The 23,724-nt window shown below is 41.0% G+C and overlaps 3 protein-coding genes across 3 annotated transcripts; 2 read left to right on the top strand and 1 right to left on the bottom strand.

Moving 5' to 3' along the window:
• Nucleotides 1–80: 80 nt before the first annotated feature.
• Nucleotides 81–5,999, top strand: LOC139478468 (coiled-coil domain-containing protein 152-like). Its single transcript, XM_071260937.1, has 8 exons — nt 81–173; nt 2,263–2,368; nt 3,204–3,272; nt 3,838–3,902; nt 4,361–4,463; nt 5,086–5,213; nt 5,612–5,701; nt 5,823–5,999. Exons 1-8 carry the CDS (start codon nt 81–83, stop codon nt 5,997–5,999), a joined length of 831 nt encoding a protein of 276 aa, XP_071117038.1.
• A 1,050-nt stretch (nt 6,000–7,049) lies between these two features.
• LOC139480185 (DNA polymerase epsilon subunit 4-like) lies at nt 7,050–10,778 on the bottom strand. The gene is made up of 4 exons (XM_071263216.1): nt 10,595–10,778; nt 9,925–10,009; nt 8,325–8,366; nt 7,050–7,298 (listed from the first exon to the last, which is right to left on the bottom strand). The coding sequence occupies exons 1-4, from the start codon at nt 10,775–10,777 to the stop codon at nt 7,282–7,284; spliced, it is 327 nt and encodes a 108-aa protein (XP_071119317.1). The 5' UTR covers nt 10,778; the 3' UTR covers nt 7,050–7,281.
• A 248-nt stretch (nt 10,779–11,026) lies between these two features.
• On the top strand, nt 11,027–18,475 carry LOC139480263 (mitochondrial substrate carrier family protein S-like). The gene is made up of 8 exons (XM_071263315.1): nt 11,027–11,139; nt 12,116–12,269; nt 13,112–13,180; nt 13,668–13,730; nt 15,876–15,948; nt 16,401–16,448; nt 16,859–17,064; nt 18,267–18,475. The coding sequence occupies exons 1-8, from the start codon at nt 11,082–11,084 to the stop codon at nt 18,439–18,441; spliced, it is 846 nt and encodes a 281-aa protein (XP_071119416.1). The 5' UTR covers nt 11,027–11,081; the 3' UTR covers nt 18,442–18,475.
• The last annotated feature ends 5,249 nt before the right edge of the window (nt 18,476–23,724 follow it).

The following is a 23,724-nucleotide window of genomic DNA, read 5'->3' as shown; positions in this document are numbered from 1 at the left end:
AGTACAACTTCCGGTTTAGAGTTACGTCCCTTTGAGGAAGTATTGGCTAGCAGACGACGCATCGCAGGTGCTCTTATACAATGTCCATGAACCAGACCATGTTGAACGGCAACACTCAGATCAAACACTTGAATACTGAAACACTCTTGCAATCATTTGATAGATGGCATACAGTGAGTTAAAAGAAGTCAACGTGGTGATGTTTAAATGTTATTCTATTTGACTGATGACGAACCGTTACATCAATAGCTACGGTACTCGGCTTTAGGCTACGTTCTGGCACTCTGCTAGAAAGTGGGATTCAAACAGTTTAAACCCTATTACTTTGTTCTGCCATCTCATAGAACTCATGTCATGTATACCAATCTAACAGTTGATGCATGATTACCATATGTATATAGATCTACAAAGAGGGAATTTCATAGTTCCACACACAGGTAGTACATACACGTTTTAGACCAGAAAAAGGCAATTGATCACGGTGCATAGTCCCTGTCAAAGATATAAGAACACTACAGTGCCATTATATTTTAGATTAGAAGAAAAATGGGTGGATGCTGGTCCTTAAAATGTGTATCATGAGATTATACAGATACTTCATTAGGCCTAGAGTTATGTACGTGTAGCCATTATACTTACGTAAGCTGAATATAAGGGAGTGAGTGAGTATGGTTTAACGCCGCTTTTGGCAATATTTCAGCAATATCACGGCGGGGGACACCAGCAAGGGGCTTCACACATTGTACCCATGTCGGGAATCGAACCCGGGTCTTCGGCGTGACGAGCGAACGCTATAACCATTAAGCTACCCAACTGCTTGAAGACCGAAGCTCGATAGGACCGATACTTATGATGTTCAACCAGAGTTTGTCTTTCAACTGTTTTCTGATCACACTGGCAATATGAGTAAGAAAGTCAAAAAAGTTCATTTCGCACAGATCATACTTGCCTTAAATTGTGCCCTTCCTGGACGCCATATTGAAGATTAATTCTGATTGTCTTTATGATCCTTCGTTTGTCAGCACCATACCTGTGCTCGAAGGTTTCACAAAAGTGGAAAACGTCTAAGACCTGCCTACCTTTGGGCTTTCCTCCTGTAATAAAGCTGACGCGCCATGAAACTGAAAATGCTGTTAAATGCATCGTTAAGCCCAATCCAACTCACTGAATATTGTGGGAATTAAGAGCTTTTGTTTTTCATGAATATATCGGACACTAAGCCATTAAACAGTTACCTGATTTTGTTTTAAATTTTCATAACGTTCTTCAGTACCCCTCAATGGCCGCACTGCAAGGTTGCTAACTTATATATGTCTGTTGTTTCTGTGATGTTTGCGTTTTGGGTCCAAGTACATACTCTCTCAGATAGATATCTCATATTTGGTGACTGATGTTATTAACGGTAACAGGGGCAGTTGGGTAGCTTAATGGTTATAGCGTTCGCTCGTCACGCCGAAGACCCGGGTTCGATTCTCGACATGGGTACAATGTGTGAAGCACATTTCTGGTGTTCCCCGCCGTGGTATTGCTGGGATATTGCTAAAAGCAGCGTAAAACCATACTCACTCATTGAAAGTACCAAAACTTTCCGCTGGATCACGCAACACATATTATGTAAGCAACTTGATGTCCGAACATATGCCTTACTACTTAATAATATAAAATAAAAAATTCAATAATTTATACCAGCTAGATGAGTAAGTAATGTTTTTTTTGCTATTAAAAGTAGAAATAAACTGGCGGGCAAAAGAAGGAATACACTGGAAAATTGGATTTGACGCAAAAGAAATTAACGTTATCAAACGTTACTAGGCTGCAAAAAGTCGCCGAAACACTGCAAACTTTGGATCCCAAACACAGTTTTAACTATGATAGTCGTAGAAATACAAGCCAACAAATAACCATTTCTTGGGTGTATACTTTCTTTTATCCGGCATATATTTATATAACTGCAAGGAATCTAGTACTTTTTGTAGCATCTAACTTTGAATGTTTTGGGACACCGTGACTTATATAATGATAAATATTTTGCACTTAATATATAATTAAAACACTACTGACATACATGATGTGAGAGTTTCAAGAAACATACCATGAAAGGACAAACACATGGCTGCGGATCACATGCTTTAATTCTATACACATGTATAAAATCAATCACCAATTACGTTTGGAACATAGACACAAATAAAGGCGACCCAACACCATAGAACAAATTATAAAATCTTTTATTTCTATGTAACAATACTTCATTTATTCCAGAGCTTCCAGGGTCTTCTTAAGGAACGCAATGAGTTGAGGGAAGATGTTCGGGCGGCTGATCAGGAGAGACATCGATTGACAGACAGAAATCAGAAAATCAAAAATGGTATGGAGCTTCACATGCACAATATTGGACATTGAATCTCGGTAATTAAAATATACGCTATGCTTGCCTTCACACCCAGTTTCAGATGATAACATTGGATGTCACAGATGATCACAGTAACACTGTGTTGTATCACATCATGTACCTTGGAAATTATTTAGGAAATAATAAGGTCGAAATTTCGTCGTTGGTTGGTTTGTTGTTTAACGCCGCACTCAGGAATATTCCAGCTATATGACGGCGGTCTGTAAATAATCGAGTGATTGATATCATGAGCATCGATCAACGCAATTTGGATCGATGACATGCATCAACCAAGTCAGCGAGCCTGACCACCCGATCCCGTTAGTCGCCTTTTACGACAAGCATAGTCACCTTTTACGGCAAGCATGGGTTTCTGAAGACCTATTCTACCCCGAAATCTTCACGGGGCCGAAATTTCGTCATTGTCAAAACATATAATATTTGAGGCAAACTATATATGATTCTGATGACTGTTATTAGATGTTTGTTTTTCTCAGAAGCACTCGGAACTCAAATTCTATACAAGGTCAACTTCTTCTTTTCTCAAGGGTTGGATAAAAAAACCCAAATAAACAGCAAAAACCTGGAAATCCTATTCCATTTGTATATATTTGATCCCAGTGTTTATGTTTTACCCATAGAAAACAAAGTATTTGTATCTCATAATTATAATAATCCTAACAATGTGGATATTGTCTGTATACTGTCATATAACAATGTTTTTAAGGTCTAGTGGTCTGAAAGCTTTTACCCAAAACAGACACTACCTATATTGTGGTTATACGTTTCATATCAAGGAATGTTATTTCAGAACTGGACGCTGTTCACGAACTGGTCAAGAACTCTAGCAGGCATCTGGACAGAATTTGTACTTTGGAAGGTATTTCAGTCATTTTATAATTATTAGCTTATAGTCCTAATTGTTCCCTGGCAGATGTCAGGAACAAAACAATGGAAAGGGAGCCCTAGTGTGCTGGGAGAAAAAACCTGTGGAAAAATCTGGACTTGCTCATTTAAATCTGTACCATTACAGAAACGGCTGGGCGAAGGGAAAACAATATGGTTCGGGGACTGTGAGACAGGCTGGTGTACATTGCATTTCCAGCGATTACACAACATTCACTTTACAGTGTTGAGGGTAGGACAGTGGCATATGATTTGTTCCAAATTTCCTAAACTGAAACTTGAAATGTTTGACAATTTTATGGTCCTCAGTTAATGATTCAAAGATACAATTCTTCAGGACAAGATATTTAAGTCAATATACATAAACATTTACGGATGCTTAAGAAAAATGCCAGACATTAGTTAGGTTTGACTAAATGTATTTTGTAGCACTACAGGGATCAGATAGGGTCTTATTGTTTTGAGAGAGACGTAATCATTATTTATATAATTATGAATGACCATGTCATCATGTGTCTGTGCATGTTTCCGGTTTCCAGACGAGAACAGACAACTCCGACTGCAGTCAGCAGAGAAGGACATGGCACTAGAAGTTCTGCAGAAGGTGTGTATAGAGTACCAGGTTCTGGATTGTATTGAAGGGACAATCTGTTATCTACATATCCAGTCGGAGTGGAACGAGGGTCAATGTTACTTATAAACGTTGTCAAGAATCGAAAGCAGAAATATACTTTGAATGAGATTTTAAGTATCACTCCTATGCCATAGGCGGATCCAGAGGTGGGGTCCAGGGGATCCGGGCTCAGCTCTGGATCCGCCTATGGCACAGGAGTGATACTTAGAATCTCATTCAAAGTATATTCACCTCACCCTACACCAAGCTCAGTGACCGACCGCGTGGAACGTTGATCATAAAACCAAACACTGAATATTTATTGTCTGTTCCAGCAGATTCGATTATTTAGACAGTCTCCGCATGAGTATGAGGGCAAAATAAAACTGAAAAAAACCCAATATTATTTGATTATTTTGGAATTGTTCACATCTATACTACCCATTCAGCAACTGACTGAGGAGAAGCAGACCCACGCCCAGGCGCTGCAACAGACGAGAGCGGTGGTGGAAGAGAGGATGGTCAAGGTCAACGAAAGGCTAAAGACAGAAGGTGGGCCTTGTTCCCCGAAACAGATCTGTCCCAATACATAAGTGTGTGGATACCGAGAGCCAGTATAGTAGTATCACTTAAAATGTATTAACTAATACCAAGAATAACGGGTTACGAAGTGTTTGCCTTTGCTAGACACCCCCATTGCGATTTCAGTATTGGCTAGCCAGTTTTATAATGGATGTGATGTGCTTGCAGTAAGAGGCAACTCAGTGAACTGGGTGGTCTGGGTCGGTGACTTGGTTGACAGGTGTCATTGTACCCGACAATCTCCTTAAAATCAGATCTTAGTTCCCGCTATCGCTAAAAAAAGTTTGTTTTGCGCTAGCGAGATCTGGCTTTAATGGTGCATCGTGGATCGTTCCTCAATCACTAATTTGTCTGATGCAGACTCGATTATGTACAGACCATCGTCGTATAGCCGGAATATTGCTGAATGCAACGTTAAACAACACACAAACAAACATATCAATTTAGGATGTGTACAGAACTACACGTGATACCACGTCCATGCAGTATGGCCATTCTTTCGGATATCTTTTAAACGTCAGCGTTTACACAATATAATCAGCTGGCACAATATCTACTTTACTTGGTGATGATTGATGACATTTCCCCCCAGCTTCCCTTGAACGTGAATTGCTGCAGCGGCAAGTGGCGGACCGAGAGAGGGACCTGAGGGAGTCTGAGGACAACCTGAAGCAGCTCCAGAACAGCAAAGATGCGGAACTGTCCAGGGTGTCTCTAGAGGTAGTCATAGTAATAAATCTCCAGTACATTTGTGCCTTCTTTTTTTTATAGCTTTGTACATAATGATACGTTTATCATGGCAGAATGTGCAAACTTTTTGTCATTGGAAAATACAGTGGAATTTGTTTTAGCTGGACTTGGGTGTGGCGACACTTGTCAGGTTTTGACTAGTCGGGATTAGACATAAGTGCGAAGGTAGCAAGAGTATATATGTAGAAAACAGTTGTAAAATGTACAGAACACTCTTCGGAGTGTTCAGTGTAAGTTTAGAAGCGATTCTTAAAACTGTTTTTCTATTCATTACTTTACAAGTTATCCCAAATTATTATATAAATTCATTGACGACTTACACCGTTGACTGTATTCAGTGTGTCTCAGTATGATATTTTGCTTATCAGTACGAAGGCAAGCTGGCTCGCCTGCAGCGACTAAATGCACTAAGCAACCAGAACCAGACATCCTCTGCCAACAGCGACATCTTCAGAAAGGTCAGATCTGGTTTCAAGATAAGTGCAGTTAGTGCATGTAATGTCCCTTTACATTTGCAAGTGTTCACCATATAAATGGAATTTGTTTACCACTGTTCAATTTACGAACATATGTCAACAGAAACTTCAAAACATGAAGAACGAGTACGAATCGAAGTTGTACCACCTGAGGCTGACCATAGCAGGATTGGAAGAGAGGCTTGCAGGGGTCAATGCCCTGCAGGCTGGGGGTGTCGACCAACAGACTCACCGGCAGAGGCAGACATTATCCATGGGGAAGAGCAAAAGGATATCATAGCATACTGTATACATGGCTAAATTGATAACAAAAACGGCAGATTGAATGACGTTCTGTTTTGGGAAATACAAACTATTCTTTGGGGTTCCAGTTCTGTACTCAATGCAATAGCTGAATAAACTTTAAAATTACATTTTGTCTGATGGGGTAAGTGAACTTATTTTGCCAGCAATCATCTATTATACAAATCAAACATGGCCTCATGTTCTGAAACAGTGTCGTCTACTCTTATTATAAGGGCCCTTGAAATCGGGACACATTAAGTGCATGTAATTATTACTTGCCAAACTGTACCTGCAGCATTTACAATATTGATTCGTTCGTCCTTTATCCGAGAGCCATACCCATTGATCATCAATTGAAAAATCTCTAAATGTGCGCAGGAGCCAGTGTAAGATTTACAGGGCACTTTTACCATCCCGTTTGGCAAGAAATTCATGAAATTAATTTCAAACATATGTACCAATGTGTTCCTTAAACACTAAAACCTAACTGTACTTCATCGACAGTGAACTACGAAAAAGGGTTCCAGATCGAATACAAATAACGGTTTCATGGGTGACTTCTTGCTTTCCAAAACCAGGACTGGCTTTGTTCTTAATCTGAATCCTTTTCGGGGTCAGAATACATCCCGAGCATGCTAGTTGCCAGAGTGGAGCAGGTGGATGCAGTGATGACCTAGGCAATGTGTGACTTAGTCCTGTAGAGATTCCATGAAGAATGGGTTCCCAGAATTCCATGAGTGTATTGTGAGCCAACCAACGAGGATCAGATGGTCAGGCATGACGACTAACCGTGTCATTATTCCCCTGTTTATGCATTCAGTCACTGGGTTGTCACGACTACCTACTTATTTACAGGCTGCCATGATATAGCTGAAAAGTGGATTGCGCAGCACCATATTACGCATACATTCCATTTTTGTGTTGTTTTGTTCATTGTTTAATGCTATCTTTAGCAATATTCCAGCCATATGGTCCTATATTTGTGTTGCATTTACTAGTATAATCATTGAAGAATTCGGCCTTGCACGTCAACAAGACAGACGAAAAGGTTGTAAAATAAATTTATTGACTAAAAAGACATCTAAAAACTATTTACAATGTATGACCCCTTTAGTAGTCGGTATATATCTGAACTGAATAACATGGACTTCAGAGGCAAGAAAATGTTTTCATAGGCACACACTGCTCCCTTGCTTTAGTCCATCTGTTGCTCCTCTGCACTGTATCTCCCAAGGGGGGGAATAGGATTTGAACCAATTCCTCTCTGCAACCCCTCATCATGAGTCGAGGACTCCTGGAACACAGGATACAATTAATCACTAAAGCAAAACATAATCAACTAACTAAAATGAATTAAACCATGGCTCCTTTGTCTATGACAGTGCTCTAACTAACTGCATTGTTAGATAAGAATAGGGTTTTGGATAAAACCCAAGAGTAATCTGAAGTATTGGTGACTAGTTTCGAGCTTAGGGGCTCTCATCAGACTGTCTTGGCACTTACTTATTGGGTCAGATACCTGCACAGACAGGGTAACAACAAGTACCATCTTTTAACGAGGAGGCGGTCCACACATCACATAATCCATTTACTAAACTGCTCCAAATGTGGGAAACAATACAACAGAAACGAAACGACACTTCTGCATTAGAGTCAAAAACACTTTGGCGATATCAACCACCAAAAGGACAAACCTGTTGTCAAACACTTTCATTCTGTAGGACACTCAACCAGAAACCTTCACTATCAAAGCATACAACAGCTAAAAACAGACCCTGAGTCAGACCAGAGCACAGCTAGACGCCGATACACTGAACTTAAATGGATTATTGATTTGGAAGACATGAATGACAAGATCTAATCCTGGAATTCCCCCGACCCCTTCATTGTCTAACTGCATTGTTAGCTAAAGGCTTGACTAGTATCTCTTAGATAAGCATACAAACTTTCTTTCAACTTCAATAGTTTGCACACTATCACGAAGCAAGAGCCATAACTCTGTAAATATTTAATTGACAGGACCAATTTTCAAACACAATCTTGACAAGTATATTTTAGATAAGCATGCAAAATTTCATTCATGTAACTTCAGCAGTTTCTGAGAAAACTTGTCCCTATTTCACGTAGTATGCACTAAGTTGAAAATCACGGACAAACTCTGTTCCTATATCCCCCACCCCACTTCATGGCGGGGTATAATAATTCATTATGTTGAAAAATGTTGTGATGTGATATTGATATGTTCAATAGTGCAAGAGACAGACAAAGACCCATGACATAAGCTCACTTCAAGAGGAGCTAAAAAACAAAATCCTCATACCTTCTAAGAAAGCATAGCAATCTCTTGTGTCCAAAATGACATCTGTAACAGAAATCACGGATGAGTTATTTACATCAGATCACTCATTCTTATTTAGCAATTTTGGTTCTAACATGTCTAAAAACCAGGAATATTTAGACAAATCATTACCTAAAAATACCAACACATAGCTAGAGGTGAGGTGAAATTGGGTTTAACGTCGCGTCCAAGATTATTGCACTTATATAGCGACGTGCATGCGCGTGTATATGTGTGTGTGGCTGCTTGTACTAGTCTGGACTGATGCCGATTTAGAGTGCTAGCTCACTGAGATACCATGCCGCAGTTTAACATGAATACCCCACTCAGACACAGTATACTGACTCCGAGCCGACCAGTCCTTGTTTTAGCCCCTTTATGCCGAGCGCCAGACAGGGTAACAACAAGTACAATCTTTTAACGTCTTTTTGTATGACGCGGCCCGGGATCGAACCCTGGACCTTCCGCTCTCCGGGCGGACCACATAGCTAGACATCGGCACTAGTCCTATAGTCCTTGCCAAACTGGGCCGGGAACAGCTGCAAGATTGTTGATGTGACGTTTAGCAAAATTACTCACTCGCTTTCCAAACTGCCCAATACTTAAGGTATCATAAGGACTAGTAGAAAATTGCCCTTTTTAAGGGTTTTACTATATGTTATCATTATAAGGACTTGTGCTGCAACAGTAGCACACCTTTATCTAGAACTTTCAAAATGTCTGAGTCAACTTTAGTGAAATTGAACATATAAGAGGTAACCACCGAAATATAAGGCCACTTCTGTTTCTTCTGTTCAAATCTATAACTTCAACACAAAACTTCATTTGTTAATAGGGCAGAGATTATAACTATGTCTCTCTCCTGGAGATAGTATCCCACCATCAGAGTAGTGTAGTTGTCTACAATTATATTTTTCATTACAAATTGAAACGTAAATTCTCTGTACTTTAACATGCAGGGGCGTTTCACTATCCCTTGTAATTGTGACTTAAAAAAGGTAGTTGCTAGCTTGCAAAATCCTAACTAATATAAACAAAAGTAAAATAACATATTTCAGGTCACTAATTCCTTTATTTGGATAAGATCATAAACAAAACCAACAGTGGAATGTGGAACTAATGTAAAAAGGAAGTCAACAGTTTCTGTGTGCGGAGCCAGACACTTACAATAAAGGGAGACAATTTGCAGGGAGGTAACTCTTGAATGACAATAGTTCGTCAAAGTGTTATGGTCGATGCAGTGAAATATCAAGTGTCATGTTCACTGCAATGAAAATACCACTTTTTATAAACTTCACACTGAAATATTAAACAGTGATTCCTGTTTCTGAAGATATGTTCTGATTCAATTCTCCTGGGTCTGGCATACGCGAAGGAGACAGTTTGGCACCTTGTGAAAAAAAACTTCAAGAGGGAATAAAATAGACTTACTGTTCATACTGCTGTGCTAGGATACAATCCTGTACTTTGATTTTGGTAAAGTAAATTTGTGTATACAGACATGAGTCCTGGGTACATGTCTGTAGTATCTGTTCTGACTCCCCCCAACAGTGCAATTAAAAACCCTTTTCAGAAGACACACCTAAGTCTTTTCTCTGTAGTGTTTTCCTCTTCCCCTGCAGTGTCTTTGTTGCAGCATCCTTGGCTAACATCTGAATGAAGAGTTCCTGAAACAATAACAAATTTCTAAATTGGATCAAGATTGTCGCAGATGTAGTCGTTGGCAGAGGTTGGCACGCTCTCCAAATCCTGCAATCGAACGAATTCGGCACTGCAGTTCCCATGTTATTAATGAACAGGATGTTGATATGTTTTCAGGATTTTGATTAAACTATGAATAGACTCATAAGTCCAGCCAAATAAAACTCTATGATTCCCAGCGATGTATTCATGTCAGTTAACTCCCTTGCCTCGGGTTGATGGCCATAAATGAGACAAGGCCAAGGTAATTAATTTGAGTACATTAGTGCATCAAAACCTGTGACCCACTCACCCATGTAATAATGGGCGGTACCTTGCCTTTAACTGTTTACTTTTTTATACTAAATACAACATACAGATCTAAATGCCTCGTAACGTAATTAGCATTTCTAGGTTCTATCAGTGACCATGAAATAGAAATTAAAATAAAATATATTTCACGGTCTCTGTTTGTATACTGTAGAAATAATGATAATATGAAGACTGCGTATCAAACAAGCTCAAATTGTCACTGTTTAGAAATGATCGAAAACCGAACACAAAACAAATACCGCTGCTTTCGCCAAAGACACCACAGCTTCCTGGCTAGCTAGTGACACATCTGGGTCCGATTTAATAATGTGCTTGATTCTAGATAAGGGTAGCTTAAATAGCCGGTCAGATCCAGATTGTTCAGTTGTCTGAGACTGGATTTCCTCCTCGACAACTTGAGAAACTTCGTCTTCTCCCGCCATATTTCTGACGGTGCAAAGAAAAACAAAGTCACTCAAGTTATACGAATTGAGAGTTTGAATATCTATGTGTAAACAATACACACGGAAAGGAATACAATTTCCGGTGTATTTATTTAATCTCCTTGCGAAATATTACATTTATAATTTTACAAAATGGATATTGATATGTGTCTATTTTTAAAACCGCACTTCCTTTTCGCTCGAAAGTTCCCAATTTTAGTATTTATGTAAAGTGGGCGGGGTCATTGGTGGAGTGGCATTGCGACCTCTAACAGCACGTACAGTGACCACAGCTGATAACAGTATGACACATAATGAAGAGAGAGCGAGTTGGATAAGAGAAGGGGCCATAGGGCTTGGAGGTAAAATTCAAATCACAATAATCAGCTGACACTGCGTGAATTTAATGGCATATTTCATATGCATGCCAGGGCACCTGCTAATTTGCTCGCTAGCTGGGCCATAGGCACCTACAGCATAGGGATATCACTGAAACACCGGAGCCATGTGTATAGATTAATTATAAATAGACGTTTGTTTATACGTGTGGGTCCGGTGTTTCAGTAATATAACTGTTCTGCTTCAGGGTACTGTTTATATATAGTCCAGTATTTTAGGAAACTTGTATCACTTTTCTGCTTCAGTGGGTGCAGTCAACAACGCCACCTCAGCAAAACGTCACCGATTTCTTGGGCGAAAACGGCACCTCTATTTTTAATAACGATAAGAACGATTAATGAAGTTGTATATGCTTTATTGACATGCTTTACTATGTTATGTTGAGGAATATATGATTTATTTACATTTTCATTGTCTTGTCTTCGACAGTTATTGTTAACATTTCACAATTATTGGTGTTTGCAAGTGACCGTGTATTTTATTTAATTTATTTCAGGAGCAAGGTAAAAGAAAATAAGGTGCCGTTATCGCTTTGTTGGTGCTGTTTTTGCTCAGTGCTGTTTTCACTCAGTGACATTTTATCTAGACCTCCTCAGAGGCCGATGTTTGGCACTAGCAAATGTCATTAAAAATGTCACAATTTTGTACCAAAAGTTTCCCAATTCATGTTACAATGTAGTAATAAGTATAACTAAAAACTCATTTTAAGGCCTTGTTGAAGTAACCTGTATTCACTTATAACAAGACCAATAAATAGGAACAGGTTTAGTTAGCCAAATCTTGTCATGAATATTTAGAGTCCCTACACTGGTAACAAAAGCTCTGTTGCTCAAATTGAATCTTAAGGTACATCCTCTCTCCTGTGTCTGACTTGCTTCACAAAATCTGTGAAGGAGTATCTGGCTTAATCATCTTGCCATTGTGTTCTCTTGATCACAGTGGGAGTTCTGTATGGCATCACAAATGTTTGTGTGGGGCATCCGTTCGACACGCTCAAGACGAAGATGCAGGCCCAGGTGGGATTTGAGAAAACAAACATGATACAGACGTTTGCACAGACACTCAAGACACAGGGAGTCCGAGGGTTGTACAGGTAGGCAGACTGTCATGATTCTACAGACACTCAAGACACAGGGAGTTCAAGGGTTGTACAGGTAGGCAGACTGTCATGATTCTACAGACACTCAAGACACAGGGAGTCCGAGGGTTGTACAGGTAGGCAGACTGTCATGATTCTACACAGACACTCAAGACACAGGGAGTCCGAGGGTTGTACAGGTAGGCAGACTGTCATGATTCTACAGACACTCAAGACACAGGGAGTCCGAGGGTTGTACAGGTAGGCAAACTGTCATGATTCTACAGACACTCAAGACACAGGGAGTCCGAGGGTTGTATAGGTAGGCAGACTGTCATGATTCTACAGACGCTCAAGACACAGGGAGTCCGAGGGTTGTACAGGTAGGCAGACTGTCATGATTCTACACAGACACTCAAGACATAGGGAATCCGAGGGTTGTACAGGTAGGCAGACTGTCATGATTCTACACAGACACTCAAGACACAGGGAGTCCGAGGGTTGTACAGATAGGCAGACTGTCATGATTCTACACAGACACTCAAGACACAGGGAGTCCGAGGGTTGTACAGGTAGGCAGACTGTCATGATTCTACAGACACTCAAGACACAGGGAGTCCGAGGGTTGTACAGGTAGGCAGACTGTCAAGATTCTACAGACCCTCAAGACACAGGGAGTCTGAGGGTTGTACAGGTAGGTGAACTGTCACTAGGTTTGAGATAACAGGGTTTGACTGTATGCACTGTGATACGTGTTTTGCTACCTGAGACAGCTGGTACAGGTGTGCAGACCAGTTGCCATGGTTACCGCTATAACCTCTTTGCCATGGTAACATATACTGTTTTTGTTCTGCCAGGGGCTGTATCCCTCCCCTGTGGGGGTCTGGAATCTACCGGTCAACACAGTTTGCTGTTTTCGAGGGCATGTAAGTGTTATTTGGAACAACATATTTTAAAAACGTCAAATGGCATACCGTTTTTCAAGAAATCAAAATATGTTAATGGCAGCTTTTGTTTTAAGAAGCTGCTGAAAAACATTAGTTTATCACTGAAAAATGTGATGAGGCACTCTCTAATTGATTACTCATCAAAATATCCTCTAAATGTACCACTGCTTCAGCTAATTAGTCCCTATAGCAACCCATGCAGGTCTTAAGAGGCAGCTGCATCAGATAGTCAGACTCAGAGACTTGGTTGAAAGCATGTCATCGTACCAAAGGACGGGGATTGTTGCTCATAATATCAATCACTGGAATGTCTGGCCCAGACTTGATTATTTACCCGCCACTGTCATATGGCTGGAATATTGCTGAAGGCAGAGTTAAACAAAGAAACAAGCTATGTTATAACTTCATGTATTTCCTTATCTTTGCGGACAATCATTCTGACCAATCAACACGGTTTGGATTCCAGGTACACGTTGATGGACACGCCTGGCTGGCGGTACGAGGTGCCGGGATCGGGAGGCGTGCAGCTGTCAGTAGTAGCTTCTCTTGTAGTAGGGGATGGAAGTCATTATTTCACTCTCAGACATTGCTTAAAATCAAAAACAAAAATGAAATAGATACTTTTTGAAATTATTTATTTTTATAGAATGAAATGATTTTTAAATGAAGATGTGTCATAAAACCTTGCTTAAACTATGAACTATTGAAAACATGTTATCTTCTGTGGACAGACCAGTTTGATTTTCATCGCTTAGAGGTGAAATAATATGGTGGGGTCACGATATGATATGGTGGGGTCACGATATGATATAGTGCGGGCGCGATATGATATGGTGGGGTCACGATATGATATGGTGGGGGCGCGATATGATACAGTAGGGGCGCGATATGATACGCATCCTAGTACTATGAGGGTGATATGATTTGTATCAAGATACAGTACTTTTATTTCATTAGTGGATATTTTTTATTTTCGCAGGTGAATCGCAACACTAAATCATTTGTTAATAATTTAGAGATTGAAGATGGGATATTGCAGGACAGAAACATATAGGCTAGGGGACACTGTGAAGTTTATGCTATTTTTAGCCAGGATTGAAATATTAGAGAATCTGTGTAAGCTGGTGGTTGAACAGTTTCTGTTATTATTCACATGTGTTTTCACCGATATAGCTTGTACTGTGTTGTATTGTATGTATGGGCCACCATTACTCTACTTGTTGTACAGAACTGTCTGCCACAGTTACATTCCCCACACACAACACGTTCTGATCTAACCTTCCATCTCAATATTTATTGTCACCTTGACAATTTGCCTATGTTTATTCTGTTGCATCCGCTCCAGCAAAGAGTTCACCTGTTAATCAGTTTAACATTGATTTCTATCTCACCAGGCCTGAAGGCCCCACTGAGCTTGTGGCATGGCACGTTGTCCGTTAACTTCTTCTCTTTCGGATGATGTCAAGCAAAAGTCAAGGAATCTTCTTGATGACAACTGCTCAGTCTCGGATTCTGAAACATTGTGAAGTGCAGCAATTCATTTGAATTCAGATTTAGCATTAGAAAAATATAGAGAATGAAAACCCACTTTATGAAAACAAATTGATAAAGATACTAAAGATACAGTGAACCCTCGATATGCTGCTGATGTTGGGATCTGAGATCCTGAGCATTCTACAGGTATATATTGCTGATGACCAACACGTTACGTAATAATGGTTAATAAACACATGCTTGTACATGTACCACATGAAATGTAATTTTGTTATACATGTAGTAACAAGTAATGTTTGTTATGAATGACAGTAACCTAGACGTAGAAGAAGATGATTCAAAATGATTGCATAAATCATCCATAGAACATTAGACTTACCAATTAGGGCTGGGATGAGTCCAGATTTACAACCTGGGTACCCACCCCACTATTACCCGACCCTACCTGGGTACCCGCTTTAGGTCTCAAGAGATACACAATGTCCGATAGGGGACAGTTTGACCATATCCCTGACAAAATGTCTTTAGACTTAAAATGCATGTATAAAACGATCTGGTCATGCATACTGAAGTCGACTGAATTTGTATCTTTATGTAAATGTAAAGAGTGAGTGAGTGAGCTTTTAACAGTATTCCAGTCTTATGACGGCGTGTCAGCTTAATGTGGGTGATGCAGGTCTCAGACTTTTACCCTTTGGTGAAACCCACGAGCACAGGTATAGTGCTGACAAACCTAGGAACATAATTGGGGGCGAACCGGGATTCGAACTCACAATCATAGGTTTCTGGCCTGCCTAAGGGACGCAACTCTGCACAGCGAATCTCGGCCCCTTAGACGACTGGGACACCCATGCCCCCTCAAACGTATAGAAGTCAGAAGAAATGCGTGTATAGTCAGAAAGAAATACAAACATGAGTCACTTATAGTGTAACTGGAGATCTAGATAACTTTTGCCATTAAACAAAATCACGTGACCAGCCACAAGTCCGGGTAGTCTTGTGGTCCCATGGGTCCCAGGCCTAGAGCCAGGTGAGCATCAGTGGATTGGCACTACCTGTTTTGTTTAGTATAATATGTAGAAAGAATTAATTAAATTGGTCGGTCCTTCTTTTCATGTAAATGTTTCTGAGTGTGTTTTGTGCTGTCTGAGTCTGCATGATGCTTGTGTTGTGTCAACAGCCGGGTGCTGGGAGCAGGTGCCATCGCGTCCACGTCCAGGGCCATCATAGAAACACCTCTAGAATATGCCAAGGTTTGTTCTTACTTCTATCCTGTATAATGCACTGTAGTCTGGGACCCGTGAAGATCCGGGGTAGAATAGGTCTTCTCCCATGTTTGCCATAAAAGGCAACTATTCTTATCGTAAGAAGCGACAAACAGGATCGGATGGTCAGGCTTGCTGACTTGGTTGATGCATGTCATCGTATCCCAATTGCATAGAACCCGCGAAGATCCGGGGTAGAATAGGTCTTCAGCAACACATTCTTGCTGTAAAAGGCGACTATGGTTGTCATAAGAGGCATGGGTTGCTGAAGACCTATTCTACCCCGGATCTTCACGGGTCGATGCTGAGTAAGCAATATGTGGTCCCACATTGTATGGGTCAGAAGCATGGCTGATCTGGATCTCCAATATGTTGTTACGAGGCTTCTTTTAATGATTCTATATGTATTGTCACTATTTCTATATCATTTTTTGGACTAGGTACGAGGACAGACAAATCAGAAGTGGAAGCTCAGCAAGGTGTACACGGTAAGTCTATATGTGTATCCATTCATCAAATTGTGCTCACTCCAACTCTCAATACTCATCTTCCCCAGGCAAGGGAGTTAACTGACTATAAAAGTCCAATTGGCTGGACTAACGAGTCTATGCATAGTCCAATAAAAATTGACATCCGGTTCGTAAAATGCCGTGCAGATTCCAGCGTAGTTCGGCAAGGGATTGGACTATGCATAGACTTGTTATTCGAGCCAAAATATAACACCATAATTACAGCGTAGTTCGGCAAGGGTGGAAACTGGACTTCGAGGTCAGTTAACTCCCTTGCCTCGGGAAGATGCTCACTCCTACACTCTCTCTCACTCACTCACTGTCAGGCACTCACTCATTTTTGTCCTGCACGATTTCTATGAATGAACATACTGTTTCCCAACACCTAGGGCTTCGGGGTGACCTGGTGTCGGACGATGGGGCTGATGTGTACCTACTTTATGTTGGTGGATTCAGGAAGGCGACACTTCCCTGAACACTTCAAGAAGCCCCTGATTGGTCCATTCCTTACATCTGGCATTGCGGCGACACTGGCGTGGTGGATTGTTTGGCCCCTGGAGTACATGAAGTGCCAGGTGCAGTGTGACTATGGCAGGTCAGTTGGCTTATGTTATCGGAGGCCGTCCATTGGCCTCCATACACTTTGGACTTTTTCTCTGAAATGGCTTCATGGCTTCAGGGGTGGTCGGGTAGCGGTTAAAGCATTCACTCATCACGCCGAAGACCTGGGTTCGATTCCTGACATGGGTACAATGTGTGAAGCCCATTTCTGGTGTACCCCGCCGTGATATTGCTGGAACATTGCTAAAATAAAAGCAGCGTAAAATCAAACTCTCTCTCTCTCTCTCTCTCTCTCTCTCTCTCTCTCTCATGGCTTCAGATGAAATTTTGTGGATGTTTGTTAATATAAGTGGGCTAGGGGCAGTCGGGTAGCCTAGTGGTTAAAGCGTTTGCTCGTCACGCCGAAGACCAGGGTTTGATTCACCTAATGTGTACAATGTGTGAAGCCCATTTCTGGTGTTCCCTGTCGTGATATTGCTGGAATATTGCTAAAAGTGGCAAAAAAACATACTCACTCACTCACTATAAGTGGGCTCAAGTTTGTTCCATTCATCAAACATTGAAATTCAGTATGGCAGCTGAATAGCCATCTTTGATTTAACGGCAAAATTATTTTTCTGAAAGACTGAAATTTGGTGGGTACCAGTAATCGAATACAATGTTCAAAATAGACATCACAACAGAAAAAAACCTACGGTGTTGTGTTTTAAGTACTCGCAGAGTGTAAATATTATGAATCTTTCACTTTACAAAAGGATTTCGGGTTAGAGTAGTTCCCAAGGGACAGATGCTGATTGTAATAGTGAGTTGATGGATTAGGTGGTCAGGCTCTGTGACTTGCTCAATAGTACCCTGAAAGTGTGGATCCTTGCTTATAATATCAATTACTGGATTGTCTGGTCCAGACTCCATTCTTTACAAACCGCCTTTGTATAGCTGGAATGTTGTTGAGTGCGGCGGTAAACAACAAACAAAAAATATTAACTGATGTTGAACTGACCTTAGGGGGCGGTCGGGTAGCCTAGCGGTTAAAGCGTTAGCTCGTCACGCCGAAGACCCATGTTCGATTCCTGACATGGGTACAATGTGTGAAGCCCATTTCTGGTGACCCCCGCTGTGATATTGCTGGAATATTGCTAAAAGCGACGTAAAACCATGCTCACTCACTGAACTGACCTTAACCATTTTTGGCATATTGAAGAGTGAGAAAACTTTTACGTCTGCTTTTTTTTTCAGGCATGTGTCGGTGATGGAGCGGATGAGAATCATCGTGCGGGAGCGAGGCGGGGTGCTGGCTCTGTATCGCGGCCTGATGCCTGGCACCATCCGCAGCTTCCTGGCTAACGGAACCAGCATGATGGTGATGTCCTTCGCCCAGAGGAAAGTCTCGGAGTGGGGTCTGAGGGGTTGACTGTAATCTCACAAACAACTAGTGAGTGGGTTGTCGATAAATAATACTCCCGTGTGTACGATGCCTTGTATACACGTCTCCTTATACACTACCGTGTGTACGATGCCTTGTATACAAGTCTCCTTATAAACTACCGCGTGTACGATGCCTTGTATACAAGTCTCCTTATACACTACCGTGTGTACGATGCCTTGTATACAAGTCTCCTTATAAACTACCGTGTGTACGATGCCTTGTATACACGTCTCCTGATACACTACCGTGTGTACGATGCCTTCTATACACGTCTCCTTATACACTCCCGTGTGTACGATGCCTTGTATACAAGTCTCCTTATACACTCCCGTGTGTACGATGCCTTGTATACAAGTCACCTTATACACTACCGTGTGTACGATGCCTTGTATACAAGTCTCCTTATACACTCCCGTGTGTACGATGCCTTGTATACAAGTCTCCTTATACACTACCGTGTGTACGATGCCTTGTATACAAGTCACCTTATACACTTCCGTGTGTACGATGCCTTGTATACAAGTCACCTTATACACTACCGTGTGTACGATGCCTTGTATACAAGTCTCCTTATAAACTACCGTGTGTACGATGCCTTGTATACACGTCTCCTGATACACTCCCGTGTGTACGATGCCTTGTATACAAGTCTCCTTATACACTTCCGTGTGTACGATGCCTTGTATACAAGTCACCTTATACACTCCCGTGTGTACGATGCCTTGTATACAAGTCTCCTTATACACTTCCGTGTGTACGATGCCTTGTATACAAGTCACCTTATACACTACCGTGTGTACGATGCCTTGTATACAAGTCTCCTTATAAACTACCGTGTGTACGATGCCTTGTATACAAGTCACCTTATACACTTCCGTGTGTACGATGCCTTGTATACAAGTCACCTTATACACTCCCGTGTGTACGATGCCTTGTATACACGTCTCCTTATATACTCCCGTGTGTACGATGCCTTGTATACAAGTCTCCTTATACACTCCCGTGTGTACGATGCCTTGTATACAAGTCTCCTTATAAACTACCGTGTGTACGATGCCTTGTATACAAGTCTCCTTATACACTCCCGTGTGTACGATGCCTTGTATACAAGTCTCCTTATACACTTCCGTGTGTACGATGCCTTGTATACAAGTCACCTTATACACTACCGCGTGTACGATGCCTTGTATACAAGTCTCCTTATAAACTACCGTGTGTACGATGCCTTGTATACAAGTCTCCTTATACACTCCCGTGTGTACGATGCCTTGTATACAAGTCTCCTTATAAACTACCGTGTGTACGATGCCTTGTATACACGTCTCCTGATACACTCCCGTGTGTACGATGCCTTGTATACAAGTCTCCTTATACACTACCGTGTGTACGATGCCTTGTATACAAGTCTCCTTATAAACTACCGTGTGTACGATGCCTTGTATACAAGTCTCCTGATACACTCACGTGTGAACACTCCGGCGCAGTGGTGACTCAGCATAACACCACTGCCACAGGCTAATTTGCATATCACATGACCGGACTTTTCTCTTGTTTGTAAACAAACACGCTTTTTCAGAAATCAGTATAGAACGGACTAATGCAAGTATTTGGGGGCGCTTAACATATTGTTATGCATAATTGTATAGATATGCTACTACCACTGCGACAGTAAATTTCATGACAATATATATTTATAAATCAATGTGACCGTATCGCTAGCTCTCCGTTGGGCTTCGAAGACTGCACGTGGAGCTGTACAACCAATGTAAACAAAGGATAACTACGCAAAAACAAATAGATTTTAACGTATTAGGATACTTTCTAATGAACCATAACCATTCTTTTACATTTGTTCATGAAAATGTGTAGACTTGTCAAACATGAAACGGATGAAAAGCATATTCAATATGAATGAACTGTGAAAGATGTGACGAATCGTCACATGGCGCTGGCCTGTGGCAGAGGTACTATGCTGGCTGGCTGCCGGTCACATGGAACTCTGGGTAGGAGAGTGTACCGTGTGTACAATGCCTTGTATACATCTCTGTATACATTTCCCTGGAAGCAATCTCAGACATTGTTAAAGGCAGCATAATACTCAGAGCTCAATTCGTTTTGGACCACCTTGATATTGTCAATGTACCATTGTTTTCTTTCAACCATATTATATTTGTTCTGCTACATATCACTCCCGGCATTCAGTATTCAAGTTGCTGAATGGTAGGCCATTAGCAGGAGATGCCAGGGTCATTGAGCCCTTACCTGTGCAAAGGAGTTTCCCTCTGAAATTTTCTGATAGGATATCCATATTGCTCAGAAGTGAAAGGTCTATGACCCATGCCTACTGACAATCTCAGGGCTAAGTCAAAATGTATTCCTCATGGCAGTGTTTTACCTTGACCTACAAATCTAGGGGTACAGGGGACCCCAATACTTATTTTCAAGGGTCCTTATATGAAATATGAGGGTCCTGTAAAGTAATGAAATCATGTGTAGTTGCTAATAACTTTTATAACAGGAGCTTTGTCAAACATTGGGTAGAATGAATGTACAATGTGCGTCCCTTGGTATGCAATATTTTTATTTTTCTGTGTCCATTCTATATATTTGTGCGTAGCTCGCTCATGGTCGCTCAATCTCCTAATTCTGTGGACATACCATTTTGAAGTGAGTATATTGTTTGAATGTTAACCATGCTAACTCAAGCACCCTGTATTATGTGAACTCTGTATGCAAAGGTGTGAATGTGTTGTGTTTGTTGGAGGGGATTTTTATATATACTGCTCAAAAGAAGTTAAAGAACACCAATTTGTTTTCATATTATTACAGCAAATCTGTCATGGCTGGTGGGTATTGCAACACACTGCCTTCCAGTTGTGGGTGTTCTTTGATTTGTTTGGAGTAGAGTATGTGTGATAAAGGTGTTTTCACATGTTACATGTGTGATAAAGGTGTTTTCACATGTTACATGTGTGATCATCATACATTATTCAGAGTGTATATTTTAAGAAGAATCAATCCCATTAAAATCAGATCTTAGTTCTCGCTGCCGCTAAACAAAGATCTGAGGACATCCCATTACGGGTCACGTCAGACCGACCTTTTGCAAACTCTGACCGACCAATGGAATTACTGACAAGAAGTCGACATTAGCCAATCAGAAGGCAGCTTTCTCGTGCTTTACGGCACTAATTTCAAATTGGCGACTAAGCTTCGAATCATATTTTGACAAATTCTCGCTTAAAAATTTGAAACCTGAACAAAAGAACATTCTTGAATAGCTAATATATGTTCTAGATTGTATAGATCGTTAAGCCCGTAACTATCGTTCGGAATACCCCGTTCTAAAGTTTTCGAGGCTGCATGATTAGAAATCACATTCCAACTGTCACTTTCATGATCTAGTAAGCGACGCTCTGATTGGTCGGATGAAAGGTCGTTCTGACGTGACCCCTAATGGGATGTCCTCAGATCTTTGTTTAGCGATAGCGAGAACTAAGATCTGATTTTAATGAGATTGAAGAAGAATGAATCAAATACTCCAGTTACATGAATGTATAGACTCACAGGTCGACTGTGGTTGACATCACAAAGGAACAAACCCTTTAATAATCTCATTGGGGTCAGGGATATTAATATTTTAAGGAAAAGAATATATTTCTAACCACTGTTTTAAGATTTCTTTCCATGAAAGAAACCAATCAAGGTTGTTCTTGTGACAAATGGTTTCTTTTTGCAGGTCAAGGTCTTGCAAACAATATTTTTTTGCGAAATTTATTTTATGAAAAAAAATCTGAGCATCCCAAAATATCAGATATTCAGCCCCTATCTGTAACTATGCTTATTTTACTTAGTTAAATCCATCCATTTGCCCGCTTGAATATGTACCAATCAAAAGAAGTTACATCACACCCGATTTTACCATATGACTATAGTTAAGCTGTCATGGCTGCTTCTAATTGTGGGCATTGTTTAACTTGTTTTTAGTAGTATATATCTCACCTTGGGGTTGGGTGTGGGTGGAAATAACAAAGTTTTATTTTTATAAAAAAAATAACCTCTACACTCAGCCGTAAGACATAAATCTGCCTATAGCTTTGTTTTTTCCATAGCAGGGCACAATCATGCCTCAGTCACATTTGCTCTACAGCTAGGATACGCCAGACCTAGTGGATACCTACGGTGGGCACAGAGGATCTGCAGCGGGCCGCAGAGTCGCCCTAGGGCGTATCGCTATCTTTTATAGGCCGTAGGGGTTGCCGTGGGATTATAGCACAGAGTTATAACTTTTTTAATTTCTAGGTTCGCTGTAGCAAATAGACAATTAGACACGCTGTAGCCATGCCGTAGAGCGATTCCACGGCGATCATACCTTGAGCATACGGTGGCCTAGCGTTTGCCGTGCGGCTGCCCTGTGTAGCGGCTATACCTTGGTATTTGTCAAAAACCTATGGCCGCCGCAGGGACGCCGTAAGGCTACCCTAACATATGTGACTACTACAGTATGTGACCACGGGAATGCTGCGACGGCCCTATAATTGCTATTGGCTGTAGATATTTTAAACCCCACAGCCGCTGCAGCAAATGTGACTGAGGCATAACAATCAGTTTTAAACAAAACTTTTACATGTCTTTAGCAAGCAACTTATTTGTTGTATTCCCAACCAAAGAGTTTTGTTTCGAGTTCCTTTTTTATATTTTTTTACCAACACGTCTTCTTTTTTGGACTTGTATCGCCTCAGCAATATTCGAGGTGCATGACAATAGTCTGTGAGTATATAGTGTGGACCACACAACCCATTGATTGACATGATGCACATCGATCTATGCAATAAGGACATGATGAGGAAATGATGAGACCCATGAAGATCCGGGGTTGACTGGGTCTTCATCAACCCATGCTTGTCGTCAGAGGCGACTATGCTTGTAAGAGGCGACTAATTGGATCGGGTGGTCAGGCTCACTGTCTTGGGTGATGCATATCATCATATCCCAATGATATGGATCACTGGATTGTCTGGTCCGGACTCGATTATTTACAGACCGCCGTCATAACCACCATTGAACAACAAACAAACAAAAGGATACGATGACATGTATCAACCAAGTCCGTAAGTATGACCACCCAGTCCTGTTAGTCACCTCTTGCGACAAGCATGGGTTGCAAAAGACCAATTCTAACAAGGATTTTCATGTGATCTTTTTTTTCTAAAGCTGAGCATGAATAAGAAAACCAATGTATATATGTAGCTGACCTGGGTATCACCC

Source organism: Haliotis cracherodii, unplaced genomic scaffold, assembly GCF_022045235.1.
Source record: "Haliotis cracherodii isolate W230 unplaced genomic scaffold, xgHalCrac1.p SCAF_4, whole genome shotgun sequence".
Taxonomy (NCBI): Eukaryota; Metazoa; Mollusca; class Gastropoda; order Lepetellida; family Haliotidae; genus Haliotis; species Haliotis cracherodii.
Note: the sequence above shows the minus strand (reverse complement) of the source record. Positions and strands in the feature narration are given on the sequence as shown.

What these genes read in the sequence shown, in the direction of transcription:
- LOC139478468 (XM_071260937.1), top strand. Translation starts at nt 81, where the DNA reads ATGTCCATGAACCAGACCATGTTGAACGGCAACACTCAGATCAAACAC. An exon ending in AAATCAGAAAATCAAAAATG is followed by an intron (nt 2,369 to 3,203) that starts GTATGGAGCTTC and finishes ATGTTATTTCAG; the next exon opens with AACTGGACGCTGTTCACGAA. An exon ending in CGAAAGGCTAAAGACAGAAG is followed by an intron (nt 4,464 to 5,085) that starts GTGGGCCTTGTT and finishes ATTTCCCCCCAG; the next exon opens with CTTCCCTTGAACGTGAATTG.
- LOC139480185 (XM_071263216.1), bottom strand. Translation starts at nt 10,777, where the DNA reads ATGGCGGGAGAAGACGAAGTTTCTCAAGTTGTCGAGGAGGAAATCCAG. An exon ending in TGTCTTTGGCGAAAGCAGCG is followed by an intron (nt 10,010 to 10,594) that starts GTATTTGTTTTG and finishes TTATTGTTTCAG; the next exon opens with GAACTCTTCATTCAGATGTT. An exon ending in ACTACAGAGAAAAGACTTAG is followed by an intron (nt 8,367 to 9,924) that starts GTGTGTCTTCTG and finishes TTTCTGTTACAG; the next exon opens with ATGTCATTTTGGACACAAGA.
- LOC139480263 (XM_071263315.1), top strand. Translation starts at nt 11,082, where the DNA reads ATGACACATAATGAAGAGAGAGCGAGTTGGATAAGAGAAGGGGCCATA. An exon ending in TTTGCTGTTTTCGAGGGCAT is followed by an intron (nt 13,181 to 13,667) that starts GTAAGTGTTATT and finishes TTTGGATTCCAG; the next exon opens with GTACACGTTGATGGACACGC. An exon ending in AGCTCAGCAAGGTGTACACG is followed by an intron (nt 16,449 to 16,858) that starts GTAAGTCTATAT and finishes CCCAACACCTAG; the next exon opens with GGCTTCGGGGTGACCTGGTG.